This window comes from Pteropus alecto, unplaced genomic scaffold (assembly GCF_000325575.1).
Source record: "Pteropus alecto unplaced genomic scaffold, ASM32557v1 scaffold102, whole genome shotgun sequence".
Classification (NCBI taxonomy): Eukaryota; Metazoa; Chordata; class Mammalia; order Chiroptera; family Pteropodidae; genus Pteropus; species Pteropus alecto.
The window spans coordinates 756,188-768,871 of record NW_006432224.1 but is presented as its reverse complement, the minus strand read 5'-3'; the positions used below and the strand labels follow the sequence as shown (position 1 = coordinate 768,871).

General features: G+C 61.6%; 1 protein-coding gene and 1 non-coding gene across 2 annotated transcripts in view; both read right to left on the bottom strand.

Annotated features, from left to right (window-relative positions):
- ATP10A (ATPase phospholipid transporting 10A (putative)) overlaps positions 1-12,684 on the bottom strand; it is an 82,879-nt gene that overhangs the window by 2,882 nt on the left and 67,313 nt on the right. Inside the window, exons 23-26 of the mRNA XM_015585696.1 lie at positions 6,458-6,653; positions 4,663-4,959; positions 3,982-4,170; positions 1,138-1,223 (exon numbers count right to left, since the gene is read on the bottom strand). Of these exons, the coding sequence (XP_015441182.1) occupies positions 1,138-1,223; positions 3,982-4,170; positions 4,663-4,959; positions 6,458-6,653 (768 nt within the window). The remainder of the gene's footprint in view (positions 1-1,137; positions 1,224-3,981; positions 4,171-4,662; positions 4,960-6,457; positions 6,654-12,684) is intronic.
- On the bottom strand, positions 11,640-11,712 carry TRNAG-UCC. The gene has a single exon. It is a non-coding gene; the product is annotated as a tRNA-Gly (tRNA).

The following is a 12,684-nucleotide window of genomic DNA, read 5'->3' as shown; positions in this document are numbered from 1 at the left end:
GCTGTGTCGGCCCTGGTGCCTGGGTCGTGACCAACATGTCACTCTGCGGGTGTCAGTGTGGGGGAGCTGTGAGGGGCGGCGGGGCGCGTATGGGAGTTTCCGGTACTCCTGCCCCACACGGCCCTCGTGCAACTGCTCGTGGGAGCTTCCGATGCCCGTTTCAATGCCGCGCGTGTCGGTCCCCACACCATCAGGTGGCTCTCCGGCGCCAGCTCGGTGTCCTGCAGCTCAGCTCTCCCGTCGCTGTGTGTTCGGATGACCGTGTGCTGAGTCTCACGGCTCAGATCCCTCCTCCCCCTCCTCCCGCTTCGGGCGCCGGCCTCAGGCCCCGGCTGTCCCCAGCGCGCCTGACCAGGCCGTTGCAGGCCGGAGGGTCTGACGACCCCTTCTCTCTGCCCTGGGTTCGTCTGCTAGAGCGGCTCACAGGACTCAGATGGCAGGCGACAGCCAGATGAAGAGAAAAACAGGAGTTCCTGTCCCTGTCCCTGTGGAGTTGGGGCCCGGCAAGGTGGCGGTGGAAGCCTAATGGCTCCCCAGCCCGGCAACTCTGCGAACCCCATGCTTCTGGGGCTTCGTGGAGGCTCCATTACATAGACGTGGTAAATCATCAGTCCCTGGGGACTAACGCGAGCCCCAGCCCCTCTCCCCTCCAGGGAGGTCCCCCCTCCTCCCCACCCTCGGACCCCGGCGTGGTCCTGCCTAATGCTCGGGGGTCACCCTCTGAGGCATTTCGAACAAGGGTCTTTGTACTTCCATTTGCTCCGGACCCCGCCCGTGAAGGGCCCCTCTCCTGGGAGGGGACACTTGTACGGGCCGCGCTGGACCTAGGAGTGGCACTGGCGACGGTGTGCGTGTTCACGGCACCAGGAAGGGTCTGGTGCTCAGAAGTGAGGGGGAGCCGAGGCCCGGAGAGCCCCCTGGCATCAGCCCGCGAGCAGCCGGCGGGGTTCGAAGCCAGGGTCATGTCTGGTCTCCCTGATGCACCCTCGTCTGGCTTTTCCGTCACGTCTTCACAGTCACAATTCACACTTTAAACCAACGTTTTGAGTTTTTGAGAGGAATAAAGCAGCCCACGCCCGTGGATCGTTCACTCCAGAGGGTCCCAGACGTCTTCGGTCCAGTTCTCGGCACCCTTACGGTCCAGGCCGAGAGGGATGCTGAGCGTTTCTGCGCAGGGAGCGGTCGGCTCCCAGCACCTTCGTGGGTACCCTCGTCCGGACCACCTAGTGGGGGGAAGGAAAAACTCCAGTTACAAAACTCCTCCTTCCAGGTACAGCTACAGTGAGGTAAATCGCGTTAGCGACTGGATTTTCCTATAACGAGTCCTAAGTCAGTTATGTAAATTATAATAACGTAACCCCGAGCGGAGAGAGCCGCTGGTTTTCAGTGTAAGTTTTCTCAGTCTGGAAACTTGAATTGTACTGACGCTCGAAAGTGCGATGAGTTCCAAGAGTTAAATGGTGTGTAAACAGTCGTCCGCAGTAAGGAATTCCTTCTTTTCTTCAGGAATGCTGACATGTGGGAAACAAGCTATGATCGGGCATTCACGTAAGTCTGGTTAAATTCAGCAGACGAGAATAATCCTCTAACATAGCAAGAATCCTTCCAATAAAAAACACCACGCGAGATGTTGTTAGTCAGTTGATTTTCCGTGGCCGCGCTCACGTAGCTGTTGTCTGTCTATTTTCATTCCACGTCTCTCCAAGAAGAACGGTCGGCTAACTTGGTCTTTGATGAGGCCAGGAAGACCTCGCCTCCATTCCACTGATTCTTTTCAGAACTTCGGACTTTTAGGTGCTTATTTGAAAAAGCTGTGTCGCTGCTGCCATCTGTTGGATGACATGTGAGCCCTACTCAGACATGGGACTGAGCGTCCAGTGTCTGCCCGTCCTCCTTCCGGCTTCCCGCTTACTCCCTGAAGCTTCTCTGCCGGTTATCCGTGGAGGCGTCGCGCCCCAGAGCCAGATCCACTCAGGGCACGGCCTCTGCTGGGGGGAGCATCCTCTGCCGTGGGGAGCATCCTCTGCCGGGGGGAGCATCCTCTCTCCCGACCGACCGAGGAGAGCGCGAGGCTCCGTCTTCCCAGGGAGACGTGGAGAGAGAGGCGGGCGCGAGGGGCGGGGTGAGGAGCCGAGGAGCAGGTGTGTTGCCCACGGACAGGGCACGTTAGGCTGGACCCGGAGGCAGAGGAGTCGGTCCAAGTTCTGTCACTAGATGGTGGTGCGTTTCGAGGCCCGTGATGTCGCTTCTCCGGGGTTTGGTGAGACGAGACGGCTGGCGGGACGGGAGCTGTGAGTGGCGTCGAGGACGAACGGGAGAGGCCCCGGGGTGCCGTGGCTGGACAGGCTGGGCCGCCTTCGCCCGGGGCTGGCGGGTGGGGAGGACAGCGCCTCAGGCCCCAGGGCGGGCATCTGTCCAGGGGCCTGACGCAGGCGCACGCCATCCGGGGGGCATCCTGGCGGCCCGGTCAATAGGGCTGCAGTGGGGTCGCGAGGTGCGTGGGGCCTGGAGGAAGTGGCAGGAGGTGGGGACACGGGCAGAGACAGGAAGAGGGGACCGAGCCCGAGGGTGTGGTCGTGGGGTGGGGGCTGGGGTGGAGAAGCCTTCGGTGCTGCCTTCCCAGAGTCGCCAGGACCGTGGTCCCCGGGGGACTGTGCGCTAGGAACTACCCTGGTTCCCGGGGGGCCGCAGGAAGCCGTGGGAGCCCCTCTCCTCACTCACGCTGCCTGCGCCTGCTGCCCGGCTCAGGGCCGCCCGGGGCCTCCGTGCAGCCGCAGCCAGGTGGCCTGGAGCCCCGCCTTCCGTGCGCCTCTGGATGGAGGGTGCCCCCGGGGGCCCCTCGACGTTTACGCATCTGGGCCCTGGCGTGGGGGGGGTGCGTGGAGAGACAGCGCTTTGCTCCCCGATGGCTTCGTTTGCAGCCCCGCGAGGGGCACAGTCGGGGACGAGCACCGTCCTCTGATGGCTGAGCTGCGTGAGATGCTCGCAGGCACGTCCCCCAGGGGCATGAAGCGGACGATGGAGAGCTGGAGCTGGCCGAGGAGTCTGACAGAGAACAGTGCGTGGTGCCCGGGACGGCTCTGGCGTGGGCGGCAGGCGGGCGCGGCCGCTCTGGCGTCTCACAGGGCCCCGCGGATGTGACTGACGTGATGGGAAGACACAAATCCACGCGCTGCCAGGCACCTCCGGGCCCCGTGCAGGCGCTTCAGGCTCCTGCCAGCAGAGGCCGCTGTCCACATGTCCTTTTTTTTTCCTAAAACAGGACAAGCTCAGCCTTTTTTTTTTCCCGTAGAGCTTTATCACGAGGCCATGTTTGCTCTGGAAAAGATGATATTGTTCATCCTTTTACAGAAAAGCCGTTTGTATAACGGGGCCGGCTCACAGGAGACACGCGCGTCCCACGTCAAGCTGTGCTGTTGAATGCCAGGAAGGAGGGCCTGTTGGGCCCTTCCTGTGCGCTTGGAGCCAGCTCACGGGACGGGGGCACCCAGACAGCCTGCAGCCCTGCTCCTCAAGGGTCTTGAAACCCTTTTGGAGAGACGAGACTTAAACGATGAAACAACTCAAGGCTTCGGAAGACAAGTAGTAAAACCAAAGGCAGGAGTCGTGTTGTTCCAGGAAGTTGGGGGGTCAGGGGTGCAGCAGGTGGAAGGCCTTAGGGAGGGGGGAACCCGGGACGGAGAGGGTGACTCCTGTTTCTTTTTCTTTGTTTTTTTTGCTGCTAGAGTGAAAAGTGAAATAATAATTTTGGGGGGATTGGTTGCATGGCATTTTGAAAGTGAAGCGCACGGGGCTGGCATTATCGCGGCGTGAGAACAGAAACTCCTGCAGTGGTCACCAGGGCGTAAAGGAAAGGACCGGCCATCACGCCAGCATAGTGACAGTCAGGCACAGCAGCTGCTTCTCAGTCCACGGTCGAGACGAAAGGGTTGCGTGTCAGACAGGAAAGCAGAAGATTTGAGACCAGAGCTGTTCCAGAACCTTGAAGATACAGCCCGAACCGGCATGTGAGAGGAGGGGGCCCGAGTCCGTGATCTCGGGCGGCTGGTGCATGATGGTGTTGCCACCGACAGGCAGACAGCCGGGGCCGAGGGTTGGCTTGGCTGGGGAGGCGTCAGACGCACCACGGTCCGTGTTGTCAGAGCCAGTGCAGGCCATGCGGGCCGAGGTCTGGAGGGGGGAGGTTGGGCGGAACCAGGCGGCAGGCGGCTGCGTTTAGGCACTGGGCAGTGGAGACGAGAAAGACGCAGGTCCCGGCGAATGCCACAGTGAGGTGACGGCGTCAGGAAAGGCACGAGGCACCAGGAGGGACGGGACTCGGCCGGGCAGCACGAGGAGGGGGGAGCCGCAGGGAGGGCGGGGGTGCGCGCACGAGGACCTCGGGGAGGCCACAGGGCTGGTGGCTTTGCTGGGGAGACCCAGGTCTGTCTGAGCCTCTCACGCAGGTGTCACTGGTCACCTGCCGCCCAGGTGTGAACGCCCAGGGGCGTCGGGATAGCAGCGGGCCTGCCTTGAGTCAGCCACGGTTCCTTCCCTGCCCAGTTCCTTCGAGTTTTCTTAAAGTGCTGGGGCGAAAGTTGCCGTGACTTTAACGAGGAGCTTGTCCTGCCCAGGCAGCGGGCGTGGAGTGTGCGCCCGGCGTGGACAGGCCGTCGGCCAGACGCTGGCCCGACCGCTGGGCTGAAGCAACGGCAGCTGCAGCCGCCGTTTGCGAGGACTTCGGTGGGTGGCCGTTGGGCCGTCGCCGGGGTCCACGTGCCGTGTCTGCGGCTTGCGTTCTGGCGGGTGCGGACACACTGGAGGTTCCGTGACGAAACAGTGCCGAGAGCCGAAGCGCCCCCCGTCGGCCTTGACGTCCGGTGGCCCCCGTGCCTGGCCCTGCTCCGTGGGAGCCGTTTGTGCCTGGCACGGGGCCCTGGGTCGGGGTTGGGGCCCTGTCCTCGCCTCCGCCCCCGCTGCCTGGGGAGAGGCACCCGTGTCAGCCGCCAGGCAGGAGGCCTGCGGCGGGCGCCCCGTGGCACCCGCTGGCTGAGCGCACGCCAGCCCGTTTCCTCACGCGGTCAGAACCCCGCGCTGCGCCCAGGGCCGCGTCGAAGGCTCGTGGCCCTCGTGACTGCAGCCGTTCACTCCCTGCGTCCCATGAGGAGCAGGGATTCCCTCTCCCCGGAGGCCTGGCTGGCCCCTTCCCTCATCTGAACGTGAGTCACAGCAGCCTGCCCACTGTGTGGTCCTGGCTCAGCGGCTCCTGCAAGTGGACGGCCGTCCTCAGCCCCGTCCCTGTCTCCGTGGGTACCGGACCCGCCAGTTGGGAGGAGACGCTGGCTCTCTGTCCAGTGGCACTTAGCGCTCTGTTGGTCGTTAATCAGTGTCAGATAACACCTGCAGGATGCAGAGATGATGTCAGCCTCCCCCAGAAAATGCTCACGCTCTCTGGTTGTAACCCCCGCGTTTTATCCCGAGGACGGTGAGGACTTCCTCAGATAACACACTTGGTGTGTAAGTGTCCCCGAGGCTCAGGCCTGTTCCTGTCTCAGAAGAAACGTGGGGGCCTGCGGGTGGGGGCGGGGAGCGGCCCACCTGTTCCGGCCGCGGTGCCGCGTTCTCAGCGCAGGGCGACGCCTCGCGCCCGCGGCCGCCAGAACCACTGCTGATGGAGCCGTGAGGCTGACGGTTGGGACCCTGGGCCTTCGGGTCAGACAGAACTGGACCGAACCTGACCCCGATCCCGCGTTTTCCACTGCTTTGCTCTCTGAGCCTGACGAGCGTTCGAACAGACCTGGGTCTCAGTCTGCGGAGCCGCAGAACGGAGACCAGCGCCGGCCTGTCGGGGAGGCGGGAGGGACGTGTGCCACGCCCGGAGGGGCTTCTGCGTCGGCCGTCACGCGGGCTGGCGCCAGTGTTGTGACTTTCACAGGGGGCGGGTGTGGGGAGCGGGCTGGTGCAGGCGCCGGAGTGCGAAGGACACAGTCCCCGAGTGAGTCTCCATCATCTGGCGTAATTGGTGACATATTTGGGCGGAAATAAGAAATTTAGGGGCATGAATGCCACCTAGCGCGTGTGGAACGAGGTAGCCACGTCTGTTTAAAACCCTGCGCACTCAACCTGCACCCAGAGGAAGGTCATGGCGCCGTCCGGGTCCACTGCGAACGGGAGACTGGGCGCCAGCGGGGCCAGCGCTTCGGCGGGACGTCTGGGCTGCTGACCGCGGAGACGCGGGGGCGACTTTGTTGATAGCGGACTGTCGCTAAGCAGGTAACCGATGCCCTTCAGGGCCTGTGCACCTTTCTCAGAGAAGTGCTGGCTCGCACGTGGTTTCACAGGTGAAATAACCCCCACCCCCCACGTGCCGGAGTCTGTGGCCTGTCGTTTTAGGCCGAGGCCCTTGGCGTCCGCCGGCCCCGGCAGGACAGGGCTGAGCGGCGGCCCTTGGGCGGGAGGCAGGGGCGCCCTGGCTCACTTTGGCCGCCAACGGGCTGCACAAAGTCCCCTTCAGGTCGGAAATGAGTGGGGAGCCCTGGGGACACTTGGGGAGCTGTTGCCCCTCTAGGCGCAGGCTGGCCAAGCAGCCCCAGGCACTGGGCTGCGCCGTGCGGGGCCAGCGGCCGTCGCTGCGGCCTCGCTTCCCTGGCACGTCCAGACGGTGCTGCCTCCTCCTGGGACGTTGCGGAGGGCCCCGCTTCACTGCGATAGGCCCCCCTAGGGTGCTCGTCACGCTCTTGAAACCCGAGGGGTGAGCTTCGCGGGCCCTGGACGGGGCGGGCGCTGACATCTGACACGTCTGTAGCACGCAGAAGGCGAGGCTGAGAGGCCACCCCGATCCCTGGACCCCGGACGCCCTGCCTTCGCGTGGGAAAAGGGGCTTCGGGGATGTAAGTTACGGGTCTTGAGATGGGGCGAGGACCTGGGGTTACGCGGTGGCCCCTAAATGCAGCTGCACATGTTCTCGTAAGAGGGGTCAGGGAGGGACAGCTGTGGACGGGAGGGGACCTAGTGACGTGAAGCAGAGACAGAGGTCGGAGTGATGCAGCCGCGGGCAACGGCGAGGGGCTGTCCCCCCAGGCCGCAGGGAGGAGCGCGTGACTGGCCCCCAACGTGACTTGTTGAGCTAACGGAATATGCGTGCGTTTTGACAAGGCCGGGATGACTTTAAACGGCTCAGAGTGTGTTTCGTTCTGCGGATCACGGCCGGCGTCGTGACTGCCCTCGGAAGTCAGCTCGGCTGGCGAAGAGGCCGCTGGGTTCCTGCAGCGCTTCTGCCCGGGGCCGGGGGTGGGGTGCACTGTCGCCCCACCGAGCACCTCCCTCCTGGCTCCTAAGCCTTCACGGCCCAGGCCGACACGCTGCAGTTTGTCCCTCTGTCCCTGCATTCAGCTGCTGTTGCCCAGCCTTCCGGATTCCCAGAGTGCTCCCCGTTCTGCGCCCCGGGCCCCGAGGACCGAGGACCGAGGACCGAGGGTGTGGGCGAGCGGCACTGGCCCGAAGTACGCAGGACGCCGCCCGTGCCTTCACCCGTCCTCCCGCTGTCGCCCTCCCACGTCTCCCACGGGCCCCTGGGGCAGAGAGAGCTCGGGCGACTGACTGGAGGTCTCGGTGCTAGGAAGCGGCCGAGCCGGGGTCCTAACCTCGGCCGTGGGCACCTGAGCCTGTCCACACGCTTAGCTCGTGGGGGCAGACGCGTTGGCATCTCCTGCCGCCCTGCAGGGCCACCCATACCAGGTAGCTAAAGACAACAGCACCTGTCCGCTCACGGTCACGCAGCGTGCGCCGTGCTGGGCGACGGAAGCTCACCCTCGCAGAAGCGGCCTCCCCACCTCATCCCCGGATTGGAAGTTCAAGAGCATGGCTTCCGCTGCCTTCGTTGGTCACAGCGGGGACGCGGCCAGGCAAGATTCGAGGGGACAGGAGGAGGTGGAAGACGGGGATTCTCTCTCCTGGCCCTCCGGGCACTGGGAACAGCGTCCCCCTCGGGAACTGGCCGGGCACCCGGAGCTTGTCGGCCCGAGCCGCGCACTGGGAAGGGTGGTCGCCTTGGAATCAGACGCCCGCAGTTCCGCGCGACATGGAGCGAGGTGGCCTTGCTGCCCCCTGAGCATCCCCACCTTCGCGCAGCTGCACCAGCCCCGAGGGAGAAACGTGTGCCCTTCCAGCCCTCTGGGGACGGAGGGCACAGAATGGCAGGGCCTTTCCGTGACAGAAACGGAGTCCCTCCTGCTCACACTTTCGGCTGGTTATAGAATTTAACCTTGAAACTCTGAGCTCTGTGGCCCGGGCAGAGCCCGCTCCAGTTCTGGGGCGCCGTTGGAAACCCGTTCTGGCACAGGGGGGCCCCTGGCGTCCTCGCTGGGCCCCCTGTGCAAAAGGGGTGAAAGGCGGAAACGGGTGCCTCACCCCCCCACCCCGGGCATCGTGCAGGGCCGGCCTGGCCAGCGGAGGGAGGGACAGGGCACTGCGCCCTCTGTGGGGGTGGCCCGCCTCTCGGGGAGACCCCGAGCCGGACCTCCTGGTTCCGAGCAGTCAGTCCAAGCTGCTGAGACCACGAGACTTGCAGGTCACTGGGTGTTTGTGCCCCGGAGGGGACTCAAGATGCCAGTTCCCCTCCCGCCTGGCAGTGAGCCCCGCGGGCCGTCCCTGTGCCCGGGCCCACGGCGCACTCAGCTGCCGGCGCTGTTCCCAGACGGCCCCCAGGCTTGTCCCTCGGAACCCGGGAGGCCCTCCGCGCAGGGCCCCTGGCCCCCCACCCCCTTGCCCTTCCTTCCTTCCTCTAGATGGTGCTTTCTCCCGCTGAGAGCGCGTGCCACGTGGGGGCCCGACCCGTCCGTCCGTCCCTGCAGAGCGTCCGCATGGCCGCAGGCGGGGCTGCCACGGGCCTCTGGACCTGCGTTCGCCCCGGGCCAGCGCCGTGGCGCTGCCTCTTCTCCCTACGCCACGTGAGCGGGACCGCGCGGCACTGCCTCTGTGACCGGCGCGTTCCGCTGAGCGTGACGTCCCGAGGGGCATCCGTGTTGTCGCATGCCGCGGGCTCCTCTGGACACGCCACTGCACGTGTGCGCGCATTTTCTTGATCCTGTCACCGTGCAGGTGTCGGGGACATTTGGGTCATTGCCACTTCTCGGCTGTGGTGGCTCTTTCAGACCCGGTGGGGACCAGGGTGGGGGTTCCTCAGAACCCTAAAGCAGCTGCCACGGCCCGCAGCCCCTCTCCGGTGGTGCATTCTGGTCCCTTCTGTAGGAAGCACGTTTTAAAAGCATCTCCGCTTGTTCCCGTAGTAAGTGCCACATAGCCTTTCGGTGCTTTTGTGCCTGTGAGGTTCATGGCCCTTTTCTGAGCAGAGACTGCGCGTGGTCACAGGGCCGGGCCGCCAGGGAGGGCTGCGGCCCCGGGCCACACGCAGGTGCTCTGCATCTCAGGTGCTCTGATCTCCACGGAGTCGGCTTCTGCAAAGTCAGTGAGGTGCAGGGCTGCTGCCCTCAGGCCCCCGCCGCTGTCCCCGAGCATTTGAGAAGGCCTGAGGTTCCCGGACTTGGCCCGTGTGGCCTGTGGTCTCGCCTCCTGCTGCTGGGAAGGAGCTGCCAGTGGGCGCTCCGCTGGCGCGGTGGCCAGTGAGTGCCCCGGCCTCTGCCCTCCACCATCGGCCACAGCACAAGTCAGCAGAAGCCGCCGAGGCCTGTGAGGCGGAGGGCGTGGGCTGTGGGACCGTCTCCGCCTCCCCCCGCGGGAAGCCGTGTCGGCGTCCGCACTGGCTCGGCGGCTGACTCGTCTGCGGTGTCCTCCTGTCCCTCTGGCAGCCTGCACTGGTCTGAGCATGAGTGGACGTGAGAGAGGACGTTTTTATTTCGGACGAGTGTGCTTAAAGGACATTTGCCAGCTTCATCGCTGGCAAGAAAGGCACATTCTTCTCTGCACAGGTCCCAGATGACACAGTCCCCGGTCCTTTTTCCAGCACCAGAAATAGAGAGCAGGCCGCGCCAGGAAAAGCAGGTGTTTTCCCCCCCGAGTCCCCAGCAAGGTCTCTAAGCCCTGGCGTGAGCAGCCAAGGGCGCGGAGACCAAGATGTCACTGTCATCGGGTTCTTTCTTCATTAAGCTCAACAGGGGACCGATTCCCCTTACTGCAGGTGATATATAGACACCCTGAATACTGTTTTTTAATTTAAGTATTTCCAATTATTTTGCAAATAGGGAGCTTATTATTGAAAGACTCATGATGAGATCTCTCAATAAAGCAGTAAGTCCGTTATGTTTATTATACTGTAAAAATCAATGTAATAGGATTACAGGAAGTGTCAAATTATAAAAACGAATCATCGTCAATCTCCTGACTCAGATGTGACTCATTTTAATTATCCTTTCCCTGGCTTTTGTATTAAACGTGTGCGCTGTGCTAACTGGAATTGCAGAGCAGCCTGGCTCAGCTGCTTTTTCTCCCCCCGCCCGACGTCACCGTGTCGTAGATGGTATCCATTTTTTATGGTCGCACTTTGAACTTGTTTCGTTTTTTTTTTTACCGGGGTCGTAAATGCGACGAACGTCGTGAGCATCTACAGCCGAACCCAACTGTGAGCAGTTCACAGCAGCGGTGGGGCGAGCGTCACGGTTCGTGTTGCCTGAAATGATGCTGCGTGTCGTTTCTGGCGCCTTAACTTTTTCTCCGTCACCACTGTGTGAGACGCATTTTGTTGCTGCGCGTAGGTCTAGTTCACTTATTCCTTCCTGTACACGCCCGGGTACACACTCCCGTGGATGTATACAGGATCTCTGCATGCACCCCAGGCGGACTATTGGGGTTGCTCCCGCTTGGGGGCTTTTACATGCGCCGTGCCTCCTCGAGCCTGCGTCTTGCTGCGGCGTTGGTGGGCAGGAGAGCACACCGTCGACGTGACACCTGTGGCCCGGTTTGCCTGGAACAGTCCGACTGAGGCCCGCTGTCCTGCTGTCTTGTCTGGTGGGAGCCCCCATTTTTTCCTCCCAAACATGGTCACCCTGGTCATAGCAAATGCTTCCTTCTCCTCCCTGAAACGGCGCCAGTTTACAAACACAGAAATTTATGTGGCACATTGTCATCCACACTTGTGACTGGCCAATTTTTTAAGGAATTTACATTTCCCATGTTACTAACAGGGTTGAGAACTTTTTCGTATACTTATTGTCCATTTAGAACAACAAACGTCTGGGGAAATAACTGGTTGAATCACTTTTCCATGTTTCTATTGTGTCATCTTTTTCTTACTGACGTGTCAGGAATGCTTTGCTATTCTGGATGTGATTCTTTTGCGGGTCACATGAATCGCAGATGTCTTCTCAGTGCGTGGCTCGCTTGTGCACTCGTACACTGGTGTCTTTAGCGGCTCATTCATAAATCAAATATTGTTCAAACTTCCTTTATCCCGTATGGTTAGCCCTTTCGCTGTCCTATTTAAGAAATCCTTCCTTGGCCCCAAGATCATGAAAATATTTTTATTACCTTCCTGAAGATTTATTGTCTTGCCTTTTCTTTCCTTTTTTTAATTTATCATTATTTATGCCTACAGCACCTGGTCTTCCTAGGTGGTCTGCCATCCAGTACTAACCAGGCCTGGCCCTGCTTAGCTTCTGAGATCAGACATCATTATTCAGGGCGGCGTGGCCGTAGACCATGGGCCGTGGCTCCACTGGGGCGCGAACCCAGGACCTTCTGCGTGGAAAGCAGACGTGCTGACCGCTGCGCTATGGAGCCGCGTCCTTGTTTGGCCTTTTCCATCTAGATCTGCAGTGTCTCCGATCCTGAATTTTTTGTGAGGGAGTCAACTCTGTTTTCCTCAAGAGGATATACAGTTCACCCAGCACCATTTATCGAAAATTCTACCCTTTCCCCTCACGGTTTGCTGTACCAGGTTGTCAGAAACCAGGTGTTGAGACGCGCGTTGCTAGGCTTTGTGTTCCGCGGCATTAGCCTCTTCGTCTGTCCTCGGAACAGCATCGCACTGTTTGATCACTGCGGCTCTGTCATAAATCACGACACGTGTCACCCAGCTGTTTCCTGCATGGCTTCTGCAAGGGGTCACCCTGAGGAAGTGTCCCCGCTTCTCAGGACATGCTGCGTCAGGTCGCGTGTTAACAGCTTGACACCGCAGTGGCAAGGCACGCGCTCTCTTCCCAAACTGCGGGGTATTGATCGCTTGTACCGGACTGGAGGGGAAACCTGTCAGACCCACAAGGTGACCGCGTGACACGCCCCCGTAGCACCGAGTGACTGAGGACGCGGGGTGAAGTGGCGCCTCTGCCCTCCCACGCTGGGGGGCCCCAGGACACAGCCCACTGGTGGGGGGCTCATCGTCTCCCCCGACCCCCGGATTCCCGGCGTTCGCACGCGTGGTGCACGGGAGCCACGCTGCTGGCACAGAGCGAGATGAAAAAATAAACCGCACGCGTCTCTTTTTAAACTTTTATGTTAAAGCTCTGATTCTTTTTCAATAGACTCTACTTTTAAAAAATAAACTTTCTTTTTTGGTACCTTCCATTTCCTGTGTGAGCCTCGGAAACATACAAAATACATCCCACCGAACTCTCCTGTGCAAATGAACATAAGCAATGGGGACACCTGCGCTGAAGACGCCACCCCAGGGCCACCACGGGCTCCCTCCAGAGGCGCCGCTAGAAGGGGCTGGCGGCCTGTCCGCGGGGGCCACAGGCGTCCTGGGGCGGCCCG